The sequence below is a fragment of the Canis lupus genome, chromosome 18, assembly GCF_003254725.2.
Source record: "Canis lupus dingo isolate Sandy chromosome 18, ASM325472v2, whole genome shotgun sequence".
In the NCBI taxonomy this organism is placed as follows: domain Eukaryota; kingdom Metazoa; phylum Chordata; class Mammalia; order Carnivora; family Canidae; genus Canis; species Canis lupus.
In genome coordinates, this window is record NC_064260.1 from 9,610,250 (window position 1) to 9,633,704 (window position 23,455).

A 23,455-nucleotide genomic window follows, 5' to 3' on the forward strand; every position below is an offset into this window, starting at 1 on the left:
GCTTCTTTAATAGAACTTCTCAAACCGTGGATAATGGATTTCAGAAGCAGTCAGGGACGAGGGCTGAAACATCCACTCCAAAGAGCAGCGCAAAGTGTGGGTAGCCCTCACCCCCCTGGGTCAGCAGTACCTGCACTGTGGAACCTCCAAAAGGAAGTAGACACAGCACATGGTGGATGAGAGGCAGAAATGCAGGGAGAGGGGCTGAGCAAGCATGGAACGAGGCAAAATGTATCTATAGACCTAAATAGACAGGTAATTATTTAAAAAAAAAAATATCATGCCAGGCATGTTTACAACACAACTTAACTGAATTCTAAAGTGCAGTTTTCATCCAATACCATAATATTATACAGCTAGTTATATCCTAAGACAAAATAATTATATATGTTCCCAGAAGCAATTTTAAGAAAGGTTCATTAGTGAGTTCTTTTGATAAAATCTTTTTTCCTGAAATATTCACCAAACTTTGTTTTAAGATTTCATTTATTTATTCATAAGAGACACAGAGAGAGAGGCAGAGACATTGGCAGAGGTAGAAGCAGACTCCCTGTGGGACTCCAACGCAGGACTCGATTCCAGGACCCCGGGATCATGCCCTGAGCTGAAGGCAGACACTCAACCACTGAGCCACCGGGGAGTCCCTCACCAAACTTTTAATGGTGGTTATTGCTAAGGAGTGGAATTGCAAAAAACTTTCAGTTACTCAGTAACATATTTGTGTATTTTTAACATTTTTTTCTGAACATGTATTTCTTTCTGTTGAAAGTGTGGACAAGTCCTATGCTCACCCCACTACAGTCATCAGGAAGAAACCTTGAAGAAGACATTTGTCTCTTTTCTATATATCCCTTATACATTTCAATCATTATGCAATTGATAATTTCACATATACTCCTAAGACTCAACTTTCTGCTTAAAATAACAAAGAACTACTTACAAATCTAATTATTTGGTAAAGTGTATTTTCCCAGTTACCAGCTACACCAGATCTTTAAATTCTTTCACTTTTAAAAATGCCACGATGGATAACACATCTATGGGTGTAAATATGATTAAAAAGACAAATATGTGAACTCTGTTTGCTGGTACGTGAGAAGTGGAGTCTGACTTGAGGTTCATGTCTGTGGTCCCTGGAATGTCCCTCTCTCCAGCTGTTTTCCTTTTAGTCAAGGGTTCAGGATGAAGAGTTCCCACACTCCTAGAGGCTGTAGATCACACTGACTGGTCAGCTGCTGATTATCAGTTTCCACATTGTCATTGCCCAAAGTTGTGTTCGATGTACCACACAGTTAGAAAACCAAGGTTCATTCTAAGCCACTTTATGTTCTTTTAGTTCCCTGTTGAACTAAGGATCCCATGGAAGCTTGTAGAGCAAAGACCTTAAGTTCAATGATGCCTATAACTGCACCCACAGGCCAGGGGCACCTAGATGGCTCAGTGGTTGAGCATCTACCTTTGGCTCAGGTCATGATCTTGGGGTCCCGGGATGAAGTCTCACATCGCGCTCTCTGCAGGGAGCCTACTTCCCCCTCTGCCTATGTCTCTGCCTCTCTCTGTGTCTCTCATGAATAAATAAATAAAATCTTAAAAAATAAATAAGTATATAAATAAACCCACAGGCCAGCCAAAAACAGCTACATCAAGTATGATTTGAGGGATCCCTGGATGGCGCAGCGGTTTAGCGCCTGCCTTTGGCCCAGGGCGCGATCCTGGAGACCCGGGATCGAATCCCACATCGGGCTCCCGGTGCATGGAGCCTGCTTCTCCCTCTGCCTATGTCTCTGCCTCTCTCTCTCTCTCTCTCTGTGACTATAATAAATAAATAAAAATTTTTTTAAAAAGTATGATTTGAGTTCTGATCAAAAATTATTTGGAAGCAGGGTGCCTGGAGGGCTCAGTCACTTCAGCATCAGATTCTAGGTTTGTGCTCAGGTCAGGATCTCAGGGTTGAGAGATCTAGCTCTCTGCTGGGCCTGGTACTCAGCTTGGAGTCTGCCTGAGATTCTCTTCCTTTCCCACTCCTTCCTCCCTGCCTCTCTGCTCGCTCTTGTGTGCATTCTCTCTCTCTTACAAACAAATAAAATCTTTTAAAATTTTTATGTGGGGAAATTTTAATGCCACTTAATTTTAAGAGTATCAAGATATATATGGAAGAGATATACCTTGCAGGTTTACTCTAAGACATGCCTTCTTTTAAAATTGTGACCCACAGATCTACTGCATCAGAGTCACCTGGGATGCTGCTTCAAAATGCAGGCTCCTAAGTTCTACCCCAGACCGACTCAAAGGGCATGCTTGAGTGTGAGGCCCAAGAATTTGTTTGTTTGTTTGTTTGTTTGTTTGTTTGTTTGTTTGTTTTTAATCTCCCCAGAACCACAACACAGCCATTAGAATGGCCAAAATCCAGAACACTGACCATGCCAAAAGCTGGCAAAGATGTAGAGCAATGAGAACTCTCATTCACTGCTGCGGGGAATACAAAATGGTACAGCCACTTTGGAAGACAGCTTAGCAGTGCCTGGGTGGCTCAGTTAGTTAAGTGTCTGATTCTTGATTTTTGGCTCAGGTCATGATCTCAGGGTGGTGAGATGAAGCCACGCATTGGACTCCACACTCAGTGCAGGGTCTGCTTAAGATTCTCTCCATCTCCCTCTGGCCCTCCCCTTACTCATGCTCTCGCTCTCTAAAATAAATAAATAAAATCTAAAAAAAAAAATCACAGCTTAGTGGTTTCTTACAAAACTAAATATGCTCTTACCATACGATCCAACAATAGCACTCTGAGTTATTTACCCAAAAAAATTTAAAACTTGCATCACTCAAAAACCTGTATGTGGACGTTTATCATACCTTCATTCATAATTCCCAAACCTTAGATTTATTCATAACTGCCAAAACTTTGGTTATCCATAATTACCAAAGCTGTAGTACATCCAGACAATGGAATATTATTTGGCACCAAAAAGAAATGAGCTATCAAGTCACAAAAAGACGTGGAGGAAACTTAAATGCATATCACAGAGTGAAAGAAGCCAATCTAAAAAGGTTACATATTTTATTATTCCAAATATATGACACTCTGGAAAAGGCAAAACTAGAGATAGTAAAATGATCAGTAGTCATAGGGGTAAGAGAGGGAATGAGTAGACAGAGAGGATTTTTAAGGTAGTGAAAATATTCTGTATATTATAATGATGGATACATGTCATTATACTTTTATCCAAACCCACAGAATGTACAACACCAAGAATGAGCCTTAAGTTAAACTGTGGACTTTGGGTGATTATGATGTGTCAGTATAGGTTCATCCTTGGTAAAAAATGTACCACTCTGGAGAGTGCTGTTGATAACAGCGTAGGAGCACAGAGTATATGAGAAATCTCTGTACTTTCCTCTCAATTTTGTTGTAAACCTAAAAGTATGCTTTAAAAAACTGGGTTTTTTTTTAAAGTTCCTTTGTGATTTTCACACATCCTAAGTTTGAGAATCAGTCTGTGGAATAGCAGTTCTCAGACTTTGCTGTACATTAGAGTCATCTGGAGAACTTTTAAGAATCTCAATGCCCAGACCATATTCCATACCAATAAAACTAAAAAACTCTGGGGGTGGGACACAGGGAATAGTTTCTGAAATTTCCAAGTGATCCCAATGTGCAGCCAAGTTTGAGCCCTGGTTACAAAGGTACAGCTCAGAGACCAAATTCAGTATTCCTTGGTGTCTAGGCACACTCAACTTAAAGTTTTTAACAATAACAAAAACAATAAAATGTTTGATACCCACTTAGTCATGGTGGCAACAAATAAAACCTAACACCCTGCCATTAGGAAAAATGTTAAGTATGGTTTAAACATGAACAAATACTTTTTACCAATTTGACAACATACAAGGGGGGGCAGGGTTCAGCACTTTTGAGTCAAATGAAAAGGAAATGTATGAAGTCCAGCCTTCATTGACAGAAAACTCAAACTCTTGAATATCAGTATGTAATCAGTTTCATTACATATTATGATGTAGGAAATGACAAATATTGTATATTTTTTTCATACTGCTACAAATCAATCTGCAACAGTTTGGGGATATTTATAAGATGCTGAAACAGAATATGCCTCAAAACAAACAATATTCAATTAGGTACCCAATGTCCAAGAAGTAAAATGATTTCTCAGGTCAAATCTTTTTTCTGTGGTTAAAAAGACTTGACAGATGCACTTGGTTTTCCCTCAGTGGCTTACAAGACACTGCATTATTAAACTTAAGACAATATATCCGAATACAGTGGAAAATTAGTCACAAAATTTAAAAAACATTTTTCCCCAAAGAAGTGCAAATTTCAGACACAAAATGGGCCTTATGGATTGAACAGAGCTAAAAAGGATAACATACAAAAAAAAAAAGGATAACATACTCATTTTACTATTGTGGCCTGGCTTAAGTTCAATAAAATCAAAAATATAAAGATTTATAGAACTATTTGGTGGAAAGGAAGTCACCATTCAGAAAAGACCCAATGATTTACATGATTTCAAATCATGCTTTAAGTTTTTGCAGCTTCCTTTAGAGAAAACCTCAGAATGCATTTGCATTATCATCTATCCTGTAAATGTGGTTCAGTTTCACAAAGAATTGATTGAACTGAAAACAAACTATCCCACCAAGAGGACACAGTGTTCCTGGAATTTTAGAGATAAATATATGGATTCCAGAACTACCCTGAAATTTCTGGCAATTGTCTCTCGGCAATGTTTTTTAGTCCTCTGCCCTTGTGAAAATTCATCTAAACTATCAAATGCCTGAAACTAAAAATGAGTACCTTACTCAGTGATGCAAAGCTTGAAACAGAATTGCTACGGACTTTAAGTTGCACAGAACATGAGTTGTTTAAAATCAACAAAAATTTATATATAAAACCAAACTTCCTATAGCCACTTCTGCTAAAATGGTGAATTAGTTTCTTATTGCCATGTGCATTCCTCATGTGAGTGGCCTTTTTCCTCACACCACTCTACCTTCCTGTTATCACTGTCATTTCTCAAACTACTGACTCTGGTCTCCCCCACCCCACCCCACCCCCATCTTCTAAGGACCTTTGTAAGTACAGAGGACAATCTCCCCACCTCAAACCCCTAACTTAATCACATCTACAATGTACTTTCTACCATGTAATGTAACATATTCACAGGTTCTGGGAATAAGAATGTTGATATCCTTCGAGGCCATTATTCAGTCTACCAGAAATGGTAACAAGGAAGGAGCAGAGAGTGGACACAGTCCTAGATAAACATTACTTTTCCCTTTCAACACAAGTGATCAAGGTTTTCTTGTACTAGAATTTCTAAATTTCTAATACTAGAGTTTCAACCTGTCTCCCCATTCTTCTGCGTTCTAAGACTACTCTGCCCATTGCAAAAGCCACTAGCCACATGTGACCACTGAGCCATTGGTGAAGATAATCCAAATTAAGATGTGCTATAAGTATAAAGAACATATAAAATGTGAAAGACTTGGTACAGGAAAAAAATGTAAAGTATCTCCTTCTTAATTTTATATCAAGAGACACCTGGGTGGCTCAGCGGCTTAGCGTCACCTCCATCTGGGCCTGATCCTGGAGTCCCAGGATCAAATCCCACATCAGGCTCCTTGCAGGGAGCCTGCTTCTCCCTCTGCTGTGTCTCTGCCTCTCTCTGTGTGTCTCTCATGAATAAATACATAAAATCTTTTTTAAAATGTGTATCAACTTTATATTATGAAATAATATCTTGGGTGTATTTTGTTAAATTAAATATATAATTAAATTTTCATTGGCTTCTTTTTACTCTTTTATTGTGGTTATTAGAAAATTTTGAAATACATACATAGGGAAGTTCTTTGACGGTTAATTTTATGTGTCAACTTGACTGGACTAAGATGCCCAGATATCTGGTAAAACATTATTTCTGGTGTTTCCTGAAAAATTAGCACTTGAATAATGAGCAAATGAAGATCATCTCACCAATTCGAGTGGACATCATCCAATCCAACCCATCATGAAATCTGTTTGAACTGGAGCATTCATCTACTCCTGCCCCTGGACATCTACTCCTGCTACTGGTTCTAGGGCCTTCAGACTTGGACTGAATTAAATTATTGGCTTTTGTGTGTGTGTGTGTGTGTGTGTGTGTGTATACATACACACACACACACACACACACACACACACTCTACATGTTTCTCTAGAGAACTCTAATTAATACAACTTCCAAAATGAAAACACTGGAAAAATTCTCAACTTTTTCAGAACCTGGAAGTTAAGCAAAGCCTTAGAACAACTGATAAATGATTATTCAAGAAAAATGCCTGAATTTAAATAAGGACAGTAAGCTTTATGATGTCTTCATTTGCCATAATTCCAACCACCTCGACCAGCTCTGAGGCAACCTTGAAAACCAACAGCCTCACAAATAGCTGAGAATACCAGCAATCTAGAAGCCACAGAGGTAAGCAGAATGAGTTAGAAGTTTATGAAAAAGCCCCATCACCAGAAAACTGTCACTATTCAACCTGTCTGGCAGTGCCCTGGAAAAGCTTCATTTTCACAGTTGCTTTATTTGACTTCCCTCAGAGCTTACTCAGTACAAAAAACCCTATCCTCAAGACATTTGTGGAAAACAATCAGCAATAATTGTTTAACATCCCAGCTAGCTAAGGTGGCAATACTGTTTGGAGCAAACAAGAGGCTACCCAAAAACTTAAAAAAGAAACACTGGATAAAGAGATATCCATAGGGATACTGAAAAGCTCAACATATTCCTTGGCAATCTAGAAGGCCATGTGCATGAGCAAGAAAGACCTGAGAAGGCCTAATGTTTCATTTACAGCCGAATTTCAGGTTCTGCACAAACATGAAGTGAAGGTAGAGTTGTGAACTCTGCCTCAACACATGCAGAGCAAATGTTAAGAGATACATTGGTTCAAGGCAGCTAAGAAATACATTCCTACATACCTGAGTGAATCCACCAATTCCATATACAAATGATGATTCAACTAGCATTCCAGCACATGCTATCAGAGGATCCCCTCCCCCTAAATCCCATCGATCTGGCCACCAAGGAATTTCACTCCAATCACCTTCCAGCACGTTAATATAATACCATGTTCTGGTTTATAACTGCAAAGAACCCCCGATGGACCAATAAGTTTAGGTAAGGACAGCCTGCCCTCACCCCCATCCAGCATGAAGCAGCTACTGAAGATGAGACCTCTGCCCAAATGCCAAAACTTTGTCATTGTCAGGGGGAATACAGAGGCCACTTTTAAGCAACAGGCTTGAGCAACAGAAACCTGAGTAAGGTGAAAGGGCCCACAGTGACTACCAGGCTGGATACGAACAGGCCATTCGGTACCTACCTCAAAATATCCAGTAAGCCCTAGCTGACCAATGTGTTACTTACAACCGGGCACAGGAACCAAAAACCAGAAAATTCCATATGCTCTCATATCTCTTCACTTTCCCTCTTTTTTTTTTTTTTTAAAGATTTTATTTATTTATTCATGATAGTCACAGAGAGAGAGAGAGGCAGAGACACAGGCGGAGGGAGAAGCAGGCTCCATGCACCGGGAGCCCGACGTGGGATTCGATCCCGGGTCTCCAGGATCGCGCCCTGGGCCAAAGGCAGGCGCCAAACCGCTGCGCCACCCAGGGATCCCTTCACTTTCCCTCTTAATCATCGCCCCCTATTACTGCCTCCTGGCAAACAGTCTCTCCTTTGCTGTCCTGCCTGCTGCTCCCTGTACTGTATTCAATAAGCCTCTATCTCCTTAAAAAAAAAAAAAAAAAAAAAAAAAAAAAAAAACTAGACAATAACACAAATCCACTCAAAGAAATAAAGAGCACCAGTAGAGATAGCTAAAATAGGTAAGCATAAAAGATTAGTGTAAATATATTTTGTCTATAAATCTTTCTTCTCCTACCTGATTTAAAAGAGAACCTGAACAGAGCCTATAGTAGTAAATCTGTGTTGAAGAGCACACAATGTATAACAATAATAGCACAAAGTAGAAGGAAGGAAATAAAGTTACCTTAGAGCAAAGTTTTTACACAGTATTCAAATTAAGTTGGTATTAATCTAAAATAGATTACTATAAATTAAGATGTTAATTGTAATTCCTAAGGCAGCACTAAGAAAACAAAGAAAAAAATATTTTTTCATATATATTAAGGATATTATAATAGTACACTAGAAAATATCTATTTAACCAAAAAAAAGGTATTAGTGAAGAAACAAAAAAACAAAACAAAACAAAAAAAAAAACATAAGACATACAGAAAACAATAGCAAACGGCAAATTAAAAAAGCAGAGATTGGCAGAATGCATAAAAAAATTGATCTAACCATATTCCGTCTATAAGAGACACACTTTAGATTCAAAACCACAAAGAGGTCAAACTAAAAAGACGAAAGAAGATATACCATGTGTCATGAGCTAAATTGTGTCTCCTCAAAAATTCATGTATTGAAGTCCTAACCTTGGTACCTCAGAATGTGACCATATTGGAGGGGTACCTGGCTGGCTCAATCATGGTGTCTGCTGAGATTCTCTGCCCCCTTCTCCCCTGCCCCTCCCCCACTTGCACTCTCGTGCACTCCTTCTCTCTCAAATAAATAAATAATAAATAAATAAATAAATAATAAAATCTTTTAAAAAAAATAAGATTGAGACCATATTTGGAAACAGGGTCTTTTAAGAGGTAATTAAGGGGTGTCCCAGTCAGTTCAGCATCTGTCTTTGGCTTCGGTCATGATCCCAGGGTCCTGGGATTGAGCCCTGCATCAGGCTCTCTGCTCAGCAGGGAGTCTGCTTCTCCCTCTGCCCATCCCCGCTACTCATGATCTCTCTCTCTCTCTCAAATAAATAAATAAAATCTTAAAAAAAAGAGGCAATTCAGTTAAACTGAGGTCACTGTGATATCCCCTAATACAATATGACTGATGTCTTTATATAAAGAGAAAATTTGGACACAGATGTGCCAAAAAAGATGATGTGAAAACACAATTAAATATGACCATCCACAAGCCAAGAAGAAAAACCTGATACAGAACCTCTCCTCATGGCCCTCAGAAGAAGTCAACCTTGACAACACCTTGACCCAGAGTTCAACCCTCCAGAATTATGAGAAAATAAATCTGTAATGTTGGAGTCACCCAGTCTACATTACTCTGTTATGACAGCCCTGGGGAATAATACATCCTGAAAATGGTAGCCAAAAAACAGATGGAGTACATACAAATATCAGAAAAAAATAAGACTTTAAGACCAAAAATTGTCATTAGAAGCAAATCAATGCATTCTATAATGATGAAATGTTCCAATTATAAGGAAGACATAACAGGGATCCCTGGGTGGCGCAGCGGTTTGGCGCCTGCCTTTGGCCCAGGGCGCGATCCTGGAGACCCGGGATCGAATCCCACATCGGGCTCCCGGTGCATGGAGCCTGCTTCTCCCTCTGCCTGTGTCTCTGTCTCATTCTCTCTCTCTCTCTATGACTATCATAAATAAAAATTTTAAAAAATTTTAAAAAAAAAAAGGAAGACATAACAATTATAAACATGCATGAACCTAACAACAGAGCACTAAAGACCTGAAGCAAAAACTGAGAGAACTGAAGGAGGAAAGAGACCATCCAATAGTAACAGATGGAGACTTAAATATTCCGCTTTCAGGAATGGATAGAAGGACTAGGGATAAAATCAATGGAGAAATAGAAGGGTAGAAATACAAATCAAAACCACTTTACACTAATTACTTTACAACAGCTAAAGTAAAAAAGAGAATAGTGAGCAAGAATGAAGAAAAAGGAGATATTTCATAAATTGCTGGTGAGACTGTAAAAGACTGCTACTATTTTAGGGGAAAAAACGACAGGTCCTCAAAATATTAAACATCATGTACCATATAAACCAACCAGACCTAGCAAAAATCTATGTAACACCCCAAAACAGCAGCAGAACATACATTCTTCTCAGGTATACCCAGAACATTTTCTAAGACAAACCATTCATTAGGCTAAAAACAAGCCTTGGTACATTTAAAAAGACTAAAATTCACACAAAGAATGTTCTCCAGGGGTGCTGGATGGCTCAGTTGGTTAAATGTCTGCCTTTGGCTCAGGTCATGATCCCAGGGTCCTGGGAATGAGCCCCATGTGGGCTCCGCGTTCAGTGGGGAGTCTGCTTCTCCCTCTCCCTCTGCCCCTCCCCTCTGCTCATGTTCTCTCTCAAATAAATAAATAAAATCTTAAAAAAAAAAAAGAACATTCTCCAACTGCAATGGAATGAAGTGAGAAATTACTAACAGAAGGATATTTGGGGAACTCACAAATGAGTGGAAATTAAACAACACATTCCTAGAAACCGGTGGATCAAAGAAGAAATCACAAAAGGAAATTAGAAAGTAATTTGAGATAATAGAAAAGGAAAACACAACATACCAGAACTTATGAGATGAAGGTAAAACAGTCCTTAGAGGGAAATTTACAGCTGAAACTTCCCATATTTAAAAAGAAAAAGACCTCAAATCAACTTAACATTCCATCATAAGATACCAAAAAAAGAAGAGCAAACTAAGCCCAAAATTGGAAAAAGAAGGGAATAATAAAGAGCAGAAATAAGTTGAATAAAATGGACAAAATCAATAGAGAAAATCAGTGAAATCCAAAGTTAGTTCATTGGACAGATCAACAAAATTAACAAATCTTAAGGGAGATGAGAAGGAAAAAACAGAAGACTCAAGTTATTAAAATCAAGAATGAAAGAGTGAACATCTCCACTAACCTTACAGAGATAAAAATGATTATATGAAAATACTATGAACAATCATATGGCAAAAAATTAAGTAATTAGGGCCCCTGGGTGGCTCAGTCAGTTAAGTGTCTGCCTTCAGCTCTGGTCACAATCCTGGGGTCCTGGGATGGAGGCCTGCATTAAGAACTAGGAAAATTAACCCAGTAAAGTTGCAAGATATGAGACCAAGAAACAATCATGTTATTAAAATCATTCTCAGACACTTGGGTGGCTCAGTGGTTGAGCGTCTGCCTTTGGCTCAGGTCGTGATCCCGGGGTCCTAGGATCAAGTCCCGCATCAGGCTCCCCTGCAGGGAGCCTGCTTCTCCCTCTGCATATGTCTCTGCCTCTCTCTCTGAATAAATTAATTAATTAAATATGTTTTAAAAACTCATTCTCCCAATAAACAGGTCAAGATATATTATCTTTGTATAGGCCCTGTAATAGCTAAAACATATTCCCAAACATCCCTATTCACCATGACATTGTATTCGTAGCACTGCACTAATATTTAAGTCCATAAATAAATTAATGAATACTGGGAAGGCCTTACATACTTGTGAGTAAAAGTATAGCAGCCTCTGGATCCAGATTGAGTTCAGGTTTCAGCTCTGCCACTTAGTGAATGGCTGTGTGATGTAAGTCAAGTTACATGATTATTCTGTGCCTCTGTTTCCTCCTCAGTAAAATGGGAGCAACAGAGCCATTGAGGAAATAAATTAGTGTATGTAATGTGCTTAGAATGGTGTCTAGTATAGCGTTACAAGTTTTACTATGTTTTTAAAGACGTTCTCAATAATTCAATTTGGGAGAATACACCCTGTAAAATACAACGTCTACTCCAAGGTTAGCAAGTTGATACCACTTTATCAGTGTTGCACCTTGGCGGACATTGTGGTTTGTAATCACAACAGTCCTATCTCAATCTTCTTGGTACTGGTCTCCGGTCAGCCCCAGTGATAGAAAAGATTAAAGCCATGTACAGTTCTGTGTTGTTACTACTATCATCCCATTAACACAGCACCGGAACTCAATTCTTACCCAATAGGTTTGACCTAGGACCCTGCCAATAAATTCCATCCCCACTAAAAAAAAGTCTGTTACTGACTCTTAATGTGCCTACTTACTAAAGATTATTAGATTATTATTTACATGTCACCACCCACATTTATTCTTCAGATGATAATTGATAAATGGCCAGATTTAGTGTCAGTGTCAACCTCAAGGGATGTCCTTTAGTTAATCACATCAACCTTTTGTCAGTTCCTAGAGCATGCTAAGTCTTGTCCTGCTTTGGGTCTTTGCATTTATTGTTCCCTCTCTCTGGAATAATCTTGCCTTGGCTAACAGAAACGTCCATTATCTTTATTATACTGTTTATTTCCTTCTGCAGATATATCATTTATTACTTGTTTATTTTATCTACATCTTCAATGACCACATAAATTCGATAGGGCAGGGAACTTGCTGGCTTATTTACCATTTATTGTATACTCTGGCATAGTAGATGAGAAACAGGGATGGATGGATGGATGGATGGATGGATGGATGGATGGATGGTTGAATGAATAATGGATGGATGGGAAATAAATTCTACTAGAGCAGATTCAATTTCACTCCTTACTCCCTAAAGGGAGTATATCTCAATAGGTTAAAAAAGAGAGATATCTGAAAAATAACTTTTAAGGTGAAAATATATTTAGTATATGGCATTTACCACAACAGAAAGGTAAATTAAAGCATTTTAGAAGATTTTCTATGAAAATGGTTGAAACTAAAATAGTTTCCTTGCAGCCTTCGGTCATCTAGAAAATGAAATCAACCAGAATATCCAAATTGCTAAATGCTTAAGCTAATCAAGATCTTACTGTATATGCTGGCATATAAGGACTCTAGGCTCTGAAAAAAAAAAACTTAAAAATTATTTATCATTATACTTCATTTACATTCTGTAAAGAACTAAAGTGATTTTCCTAGAAATTAAGTCTCAGCCACCATGCTTGATGTTAGTCATTTATTTATCCTTTATCTACACTGATGGCATAATAGACATGTTGGTTGAAGCCAAATAGACATGTTCCTCTAGGAATCAGTTGGTCCATGACTTATGGCAGGTTTACAGCCACTATTAATTAGCCAACACAAAAGGATATGATTATAACATTATATTCTACATAAAATTTTCCAACCCTAGAAAGTACAAGGATGAAGGCAGAATCAATTAACTTCGCACAAAAACAAATTGTTCTAACTCTAGTAACACAGGCAATTCTAATATTGTTAAACCTACCTTTAGGAACAGTCAATTCAATTCATTAATTCTACAAGATTTTGCAAAGACAAAACTAAATTTAGTGAATATTTGTCAACACCAATGGATGCTTCTCCTCTGACTTTTTTTATTGATCTTAATTATTTTTCAGAACATTTTGAAATCACCAGATTGTTTTAAAGTATCCAATAAGAGAATTAAACTAGATCACAATGAAAGTTGTCCTCCTGTTTTATTCTTTTCTCCTTTGAGATACTCTCCCACTAGTAATTATCAGTTATTAAAAATTAAAAGTTCTAGTTTATCTCAGTGTGGTTCATGTCATATAAAAATATGCAATGTCAATGACTATAACTAAGGATTTCAGTTATACAAAACCAGAGCATCCTCCAACACAGTTACATTTCACTGGATTTCCTTTAAAAAAAAAAAAGAAAGAAAGAAAGAAAGAAAGAAAACCATGTTTTATATTGTAGACAACTTGTATTCAATCTAAATTGAATATTGAATACAACTTGTATTCAAATCCATTTATAGAGATTAAAATAATAATGAAATAAATTATCTAAAATTTTAATTTTCTTTGGAAGTTATCTAATTTTTTACTTTCTTGTGTGTCTTCACCTTCCTAATTAGTCATCTTGATATCAGATAAATGTTCATATCTATTTGTACCCCTTGAACTTTAATAAAGCAGTGAGAGGCCTTAAGTTGAAAGCAAAGACTAGAAGCTGGACAAGGATTAAAAATTGGCCTCAAGTAACTAAGGATTACGAGGCTGACACAGGCCTTCATGGCAGGAATGCGGTAGGCTTGTCAAAAGAGTGAGGTTCAAATGCAAACTCAGAGTTCTCTGATTTCTTAAGCTTTCTGATATTAGCTCTTGTTACTACTATCATCCCATTAACACAGCACCGGAACTCAATTTAGTGCTCAATTTAATTTCTTTTTCTCCCTCCCTATTCCATGCTGTCAACTTCCTTGGTCATAGGTCTCTCCCTTACCATTCTCTGTTCATCCTTCTGCATGATCTCAACTTTCAGCCTCCACTTCCTTCCTGGATACATAATTTCTTTCCTCACAAATTTGGCACATTTACAGACTATTCTTAAGGGAATTCTTCCAGAACTGACTTATCAATTAGGCATCATGCTCACAATACTTCAGAAGCACACAAAATGTTTTAACTTTAATTTCTTTCAAAAGGAGAAAAAATTAATGCAATAATAATTAATACATAATAATGAATTATATTCATCTTTATACCAATGCAGCTATAATTCTTAGTTTTTTTATGACGGAAAAGACTCACAAAGGCAAAATTGTCTGAGGCCCACCGAATCATAATGAGCCCTGAATTCTGAGTCAACCCAACCCTACATCCTTCCCCACTCAAAACTGATCCATTCTAGCCTCATGGGTACAACATAGACCAGCAGTGACTGTATAAGTATTTATTTCAAAACCTGATTTATGGTAATGGTTGCATAACTCACTAACTGTACTAAAAGTTATTAAGTGATCCCTTGAAACATGGTGAATGTTATGATGTCCAAAACATACCTCACTAACCCTGTTTTTATTTTTTACTTTTTTATGTTTTTAAACAAGATATAGAATTTTTAAAAAGCAGAAACATTGGTATCTAAAGACACAAAAAGATGAACTTCAGATTATTTTACTTATTTCAAATTCAGAAGTTTATCCATAGCTACAATAATGATAGCTAAAATTTTATCTACCCTAAATATGAGCAATATTACAAACATGTAGAAAGAATAGTGACATTAAAAATGTAAAAACATTCTATATGTGAAAATAATTATGGAAATTTGGTGCTAAAAAAACTCATTGTAGTAGTAATTAGGGGAGCCTGGTTGCAATTAAGTACAGGAAGGATATTAAAACTTCCAAAAGATATTTCTGTAAGCCACAACAGAAGAATAAGAGCAACAGAATAATTGGAACCACATCCAAACCCACTTCCTTGTTATTTACCAATATCATCTAAAGAATACTGTTTAGATGCTGACGTTAGACAATCTTCAGTTGACAACTTTAAATCATATTAAGACTAAAAAAAAAAAAATCAAAGAATTTTATGACAAGGGTTAAAAGTTCATAGCCTTGAAACTACGAAAAATTTGGTGCCCACTTGTAAACCACATCCCGGCAACTGTCGTGTCTCTACAATGAAATGGTTTTGTTGTGGTTAAAGCAATCAGCTTCGAGTTAATAATTAGCTACTATTCAAATCAAGTGTAATTTGTGTAATTGTATACACTAGGTCACTTTTAAGAGAAGGAGTACAAAATCTCATTTTTAGCAACTGATATCGAATGTTATAATCATCCATCACTCTATGTAATGCAATCAAAATGAGTAGAAAAGTATGTTTTTTGCCCACTGCATGAAATCGCAGTCATGTTCCAGGCAGCTGAAATTAAGTTCAAATATTATCTGGTTAATGCAGGTGAACATTTATATAAAAAAGAGAAAATGAACACACTTTTTAAAAGGTGAAGTTTCCTATTATATTACTTTGAAAAGCACCTAGAAATAGCATTTCCCATTTACATAAAACAGAGTTTAATCATTCTGTGGTTTGGTATTTGGATTTAGAATCTAGAAATGTTATCTTAAATTGAAAAACTCAGTAAAGTTAGTCAAAATTTCTCTATTACGAAGTTATAATAATTATGATAATAAAATAATTATGTCAATAACCACCTTTTTAATCTCAGCACATTTCTGACATCGCAAAATGTGTTTTCAATAACCTAATATAAAATTAATGCTAGTCATCAGAATACTTACTAATTTACAAAGAATATTTCACATCTTTTTAGTGCACTAAATTCTCAAAACAAGCCAGTATTGCTAATATAATGTTGATTGCCACCACCCCCCAACATCTATTTCCCCTTTCTCTGGCCAAAAAATAAGTATGCCATTCTTTGGGGGAATCATATCTCCCCATTTACAGTCATATGGTTTGGGTAGGGTTAATCCCATCCCTCATACCTAAAACAGCTTAAGCCAAATAGCATATTTTTTAGTGCTCATTAATTAGGAATGATCACTTAACCCAGTGAAATATATGGTCTGGTTTTCTGGGGCTTCTACAAAAAAGGTCTTCATTTTCCTTCCACGGAAACTGCTAAAAGATTCTGTGAGTTTTTTTAATGGTACAGTATAAAGATGTAAGATCTGAAACCAGAACTGCTTCAACTATACCTCCATATAATGAAAGATGGAGAAAAGGGGACTTGGAAAAGGTGGACAGTGCAGAATAGGAATGAAAACAAGGAAGTAAAGAAAGACAAGTGAGAAACAGATGGAGGAGAGATATGCTCAAGGCTTGAGGATCACACATGAGAAGAAAAGAAGCACAGAGACAAAATATAGAGTAGAGGCAATAAGTGGTGAACAGAGCTTGCAAAAGTTCTTATCACCCACTGCCTTGAACTTCAGACAGGCTTCAACATAAATTATTGTCTGTACCACTGCCCTTTGAAATTCTAGCACCATCAGAGCTCAGATGCTATTGGCATGTGGCAACTATAGCATGTATCCAAGGAGACATGGTCTGTGGTTGAAAAGACCATCACCAACAGAACTGATAAAAAAACGAAGGCGTTGAGAGGTTAAAATCCAGATTTCTAAGCATGATATTTGAGGCCCTTAACAATCTTGGCCCAAACATGTTCTAAAACTGTCAGAGACCTACAGAGAACTGTGTACATCACCTCCAGCCCTTCTGTACGACATGGTCACCTCGACTACTAAGCTCTGATATGTCCCCTCCCACTCCAACCTAGCAACCACATTGTGCCTAGGACACAATGAGTCCTCAGTTGACAAGAGCTCATAAAAAAAAAATAATAATAATAATAATAATAATAATAATCCAGTCCAAATGTTCTTTCTCAAAATTCTCATATTTCAACAGAAACATTTGTCCATCGGGGTAAATTGCATGATAGTTTTTAATCACTGGATCTAAACACGATTAGATAATGATTCAGACGGGCCCACTTTGTTGCACTGTCTTATTCTGACTCTTGGTATGCAGGGTGGGAGCAAGGGAGCCAGTCTTATGCGTTCCCTCATTACTGAGTGCTCCATTGCTTCTCTGCCTCTTACTAAATTTGCCTTCTTCCCTGGAGCTTCCCCACAGGAAAGCTGGATTTTGCCTGTCCTTTGGTGCCAAAGCTTTTTCCTTTATGAAGTAAGGAAAAGAGAACCAGTCAGGAGATCAGAAACCAGAATTCTTGCTGTGACTGTTGGTCAAGCAGATCAACCTCCCCCAGCTTCAGTTTCCTTGGAAATAAAATAGGAATAAAAGTTTCTGCTCTACTTGCCTGGGTGGCAGTTGAGCATCAGACTCTTGGTTTCAGCTCAGGTCATGATCTCAGGGTCATGGGGGCAGCCCGGGTGGCTCAGTGGTTTAGCACATGATCCTGGAGACTCGGGATCGAGTCCCACGTTGGGCTCCCTGCACAGAGCCTGCTTCTCCCTCTGCCTGTGTCTCTCTGCCTCTGTGTGTGTGTGTGTGTGTGTGTGTGTGGCTCATGAATAAATAAATAAAATCTTTAAAAATAAATAAATAAATGATCTCGGGGTCATGGGATCAAGCCCAGCACCCAGCTTTGTGTTCAGTGTGGAGTCTGCTTGGGATTCTTTCCCTCTCCTGCCCCCTCACCCCTCCCTCTGCTCACATTCTTACACATATGCTCTCTCTCTAAAATACATAAATAAAATCTTTTTAAAAAATTTCTGCCCTACCTACCTCAAGTGATTATGAAGATTATATAAAATAGTAGGTGTGAAAGTCCATAGCTCTAAAATAAGAAGTTATTTTTACAGTTAAAAGGTAATGACAATAGCCAAGATATGGAAACAATCTAAGTGTTCATCAATGGATAAATGGATTAAAAAATGTTGTACATATATACACACACAATGGAATGTTATTCACCCATGAAAAAAAGAAGGAAATCCTGCCACTTGCAACAACATGGATAGACTCTAGGGCATCTGCTAAGTAAAATAAGCCAGACAGAGAAAGACAAATACAATACAATGTCATTTATATGTGGAGTCTAGAATAAATTATTCTACTAAAAAAAAAAATACTGAGCTCATATATAGAGAACAGATTGGTGGTTGCAACAAGCAAAGGGTGGGTAAAATAGGTGACAGGAGTCAAAAGGTACACCTTTCCAGTTATAAAATAAAGAAGTCACATGGATGTAATGTACAGCATGGTGACCACAGCTAACAATACTGTACTGCATATCTGAAAGCTGCTAAGAGTAGATCATAAAAGTTCTCATCATGAGAAAAAAAGATCACAACTACGTATCATGATGGATGTTAACCAAACTTAGTGTGGTAATCATTTTGCAATATATACAAATATCAAATCGTTATGTTGTACATCTGAAACTAGTATCATGTTACATGTCAATTTTACCTCAATTTTCTAAAAATTAATGAGTCTTAAGCACACTAATAATCTTAGCAAGCTTTGACTAGATTAGCTATAGCAAATAGGTTAAATCACTGCTAGCAGGTTTGCTAAAAGCATCATCATTAATTGTTTACCAAGTACTTACCCTAACTCAATGGTTTTCTTCCTTTTTCTAGCCTTTCCTAGCACACCAAAGGGTCATGAGACATACCCACTACTAACAGTGGGTCTCCTATGGATCTCAAAAGATTGGGAGAGCCCACTCTGACAAATACTGGGCTGGGCTTTGAGGATACCACTGTAAGCAGGAACAAATGTTATTCTAGCATTCATGGAACTTACAGACCAGGGGGAGGACATGAACAAGAAACATAGATACATAGCCAAAATGACTGGAATACATGTATATGTGTATGCATGCATGACTTACTGTACTTACTGTATATCCTCACTTTCAAACAACCCTAACAGGGATACCAGCCCCCTCCACGCCTATCCCCAGGGAACCACACACCTCCACATTGTGAATCCATTGTGTTACGTGCTAGAAAATAATTAAACTCTACAATACGCTACAGGAGAATTTCTTCCAGAGCTAGTTAATCATTGACATATAAGTAAAGCAGTCTAGGTAAAGATCAGGAGACTTAAGTAGAGTTCCAAATCCGGGACCAGCCACACAATTTACAAGTATTGGTGCAAAGTGAAAAAAATGTAGGGCTTCTCATTCAAAAATAATTAAGAATCTCAAGGCAGTAATAACAAAGCATTTAAACTAAGCCTAGGACCCTCTGTGATTGCACAGATCGAATACCCATGAAACCTTCCTGGCTTCTATACTTATTGAATGTGTAATTTGTAGCCAGTCACTTACCCTACCTCTGGTTCCTTACAGCTATAAAATTAAAGGAGGGAAGAAAAGGCTTTCAGCTTCTTCCCATAACTAACACCTATGTTTCTCTATTTAGGAGACTGTTCATTCATTTAGAGGGAATTATTTTACCCTTTTATATAACCATCCAAATGCTCACTGTGACTCAAAGCTAATGTTGAAACCCCATACATAGCATTTTACCTTCAACCATTTTTATGTTTTTCTTACCTCTAGACAACTCTTTAATTTTGTCTAAGAAAAAAATAATTTATGTTCAATATTACCTCAAAATTGTAATAGTTATTAAGTCCAATAATAGATATTATGGTTTAATGGGTTAGTAAAAAATCATATATGTTATCATAACACAAAATTGGTTTTTACATTGAAATAACTATATTTTAATATAACTGGTTTCCCTTGCAATTCTAAGTGTACCATTTTATGCATGTTATGCATGTTATGTTTTTACATAATTCTGAGAAAAGGTCCATAGGCTTCACCAGACTACTCAAAGGGTCCACAGTACAAAAAAGGTGAAGAAACTCTTGGTCAAAAGGTTACGGAACTCAAGTGACAATAAAATAGAACCAAATGTATTCTTATCTCACAAGTAGTAATAGACCCATTTTAATATAAATAGCCTTTAAAATTCTAATTCAACAGCAATGTCTACATACAACAAAATCTTCCTGGCCCATTTGATTTAACATGACAATATTTAAGTATTCCAAAAAGACAGCTTTTGCTGTTGTTGTCTGTGGGCTTTTCCTGTTTTTCTTATTTTTGCACACGTGACCATAGGATTTGATATGAAAGAGTGTAACTCACATACACATCTTTATATCACAATTTCAAATGTTCTTTGGATTGGTACCTGAGATGACAGTAGGTTACAATCAATGAACAGTCCTTTCCCAGTTTTGTATCTTTGTATCAATCCAGCCATAATGGCTCCATACGCATACAGGCCAGTAGCAAGATCAGTCATGGCCACTCCTGAACGAACTGGATCGCCATCCTGATTTGAGGGTTGGGGTGAGAAAAACAGAGAAAATTGAAAATCAAAACCATCACATGATTTCTCAAATATTTGAAGAGCAAACAGAAGAAAGAATTGTATATGACATGTGCATGCACACACACAAAAGAATAAAATAAGTTGCTACTGTGGATAATCTGCTGATGGTAAGAATACATTTATATTTATTGTATTTCTCACTCCATCACCTACCAACCAAACTAAACCAAACCAAATAAAATAAAATGTTTTAAACATGTATGAAATTCCTTCTTAATATATATTACTTTGTTTACCATAAAAAAAAGTTAAATTTGAATTTAAATGAGTAAAACTATTGGAAACAAAAGAGAGTTTTTTTTTTTTTCCTGTTGAGTAAGAGGCTCTCCCAGGAAAAAAGAAGGCAGAAGACCTGGTCTATTCTCCTTATAAGCACGCTAATTATTGACAAATATACTAATGGTATTTGCTTACAAAAGAAAAAAGAGTACTTATTCAGAGAAGGCTTTCAGCAAAATACTTTTGTTTTAGAATTACTTTTGTTTTAGAATTTAGATACACAAACCTAGAATCTATAGTGTTTGTGTCTTTTTTTAAGATTTTATTTATTTACTTGAGAGAGAGAGAGAGAGAGAGAGAGAAGCAGACTCCTTGCTGAACAGGAAGCCTAACACGGGGCTCCATCCCAAGACCCACTGATCAGGATCTGAGCCGAAGGTAGTTGCTTAACCAGATCATTACCTGAGCTGAAGGCAGTTGCTTAAACAACTGAGCCACTGAGGCACCCCTAGAATATACAGATTTATAAGGGATGGGATATCACCTATACAATTGTTGGAGTATACAAATGTTGGAGTATAAAATATATAGAATGTTTCACAGCCTATAGTGTTCCCTGTTGTATGAAGTAACCTATATACTTCATTAGAGATCATATCTACTGCTCTGGGATTGAGAGGTTTGTCTATTATGGGAAGAAAGAATCTAGGGGTCTCTCTCAATGTCCAGGACCTCTATCTGCTTCTCCTGTGCCTATTGGCCCCTTGTATCCTTAAAAATTGCAAGTAAAGCTTAATACTGCTTAATATCTTCAATCCATGTCAGTCTGATTTGACAATACAATCCTGGATCTATATGTAAAGATATTACAACAGTGCCTGGCAAACAATAAGTCCTATATAAATTAGCTAACATTATCATTAACATTATTATCAGTCATCGTTATATCATAGAGTTCCTATTTTGTACTACCTTAAATTCTGTTAACTCTGTCATCATACAGAATACCTAAAAAAAAGCCTACATTTCATCTGGCTGATACATTCATTCAATCCCTTCTTTATTCATTAATTCCAGCTGTTAATTCAATCAATTTCGGGAGCTAATTTTTATTTTCCTGCAATCCATATATGAACTATATCAATCATCTTAATGAGAGTGCTAAGTAATGTTAAAAGCAAGTAAATGAGAATATATAATTACTAAACTTTTTCTCTGCTTTTCAACACAATTTGAAGGAAGATATAGCAATGAAAATTGGAAACTTCTAGCTGTTTTCTACCTGCTATGACTGGAGAAACTTGCAGTGGCTTGAGTCAGTAAACTTAAAATTAAATGTGTCACTGGGATTTAAGATTATTTATAGAGAGACAAGTTCAAATTTAAGTTTAAAGACGCATTTTCTCACTATAAAATGAATAAACTCATTTTATCTGCTCTACTTCTCAGACCAATAGGAATAAATTAGATAATAAGTCCTTTGTCATATATTAAAACTTCCTGATAAGGGGAGACTATACCAGATTAATATTCTAAAAACATCATTACATTATCCAGAATAACAGTATGAAATGTATAAGCATTAAATAAACATTAACTCATCAATATATTAAAGACAACCTTGTCTGGGAGATCCCTGGGTGGCTCAGCGGTTTAGCGCCTGCCTTTGGCCCAGGGCGTGATCCTGGAGTCCCAGGATCAAGTCCCACATCGGGTTCCCTGCACGGAGCTTGCTTCTCCCTCTGCCTGTGTGTGTGTGTGTGTCTCTCTCTCTGTCTCTCATGAATAAATAAATAAAATCTTTTTTAAAAAAATAAAGACAACCTTGTCACTGTTAAAAGTGACAATTTGTGCCAAATAATTTCAGCGAAACAGCAACTGGAACAGGCTAACACACTTTAGATTCAAAGATGCAAACAGCCTGAAAAAAATGAAAGCATGGGAAGAAATATATCATACAAACAACAGACAAAAGAATGCTTGAGTGGCTATACTAACATCAGACAAAATAGATCTTAATACAAACCAAAAAACTGTCACTAGACAAAATAAAAAGATATTTTATAATGAAAATGGGGTCACTGAACTGGGAAGATATAACAACTAGAAGCATATATGCACCCAACAACAGAGCTGCCAAAATACAAAAAGCAAAGAGTAACTCATTTGAAAAGAGAAATAGACACTTGAGGAATAATAGAAGGTTTCATAACTCAAATATCAATAGTGAATAGAACAACTAGATAGAAAATTTTAAAAGAAAGAAAAGATTTGAATACCATAAACCAATATATCTAATATCTAGAAAACACTGCACCCAACAACAAAATACACATTCTTCTCAAGAGCACACAGAACATTCTCTAGGACAGACGATCTCATAGGCCATAAGATAAGCTAAAATAACACACACACACACACATACACACACACACACACACACACACACACACACACACACTGAAATATTACATAGTCATAAAAAAGGATGAAATCATGCCATTTGAGACAGCATGGACAGACCTACAGGGTATTATGCTAAGTGAAATAAGTCAGACAAGAAGACAAATACTATATGATTTCTCTCATATGTGGAATCTAAAAAACAAAACAAATGAATTAATAAATAAAAAGCAGAATCAGACTTATAAATACAGTAAACAAACTAAAGGTTGCCAGAGGGAAGGGAGGTGGGGAATGGGCAAAATGGATG

General features: G+C 36.8%; 1 protein-coding gene across 2 annotated transcripts in view; it reads right to left on the minus strand.

Annotated features, from left to right (window-relative positions):
- SUGCT (succinyl-CoA:glutarate-CoA transferase) overlaps positions 1–23,455 on the minus strand; it is a 713,960-nt gene that overhangs the window by 565,361 nt on the left and 125,144 nt on the right. Inside the window, exon 8 of one of the 2 annotated variants that reach the window (XM_025449590.3) lies at positions 20,320–20,463. The exons of the other annotated variant lie outside the window; for it this stretch is intronic. Within the exon in view, the coding sequence (XP_025305375.1) occupies positions 20,320–20,463 (144 nt within the window). The remainder of the gene's footprint in view (positions 1–20,319; positions 20,464–23,455) is intronic. 2 annotated transcript variants of the gene reach the window in all.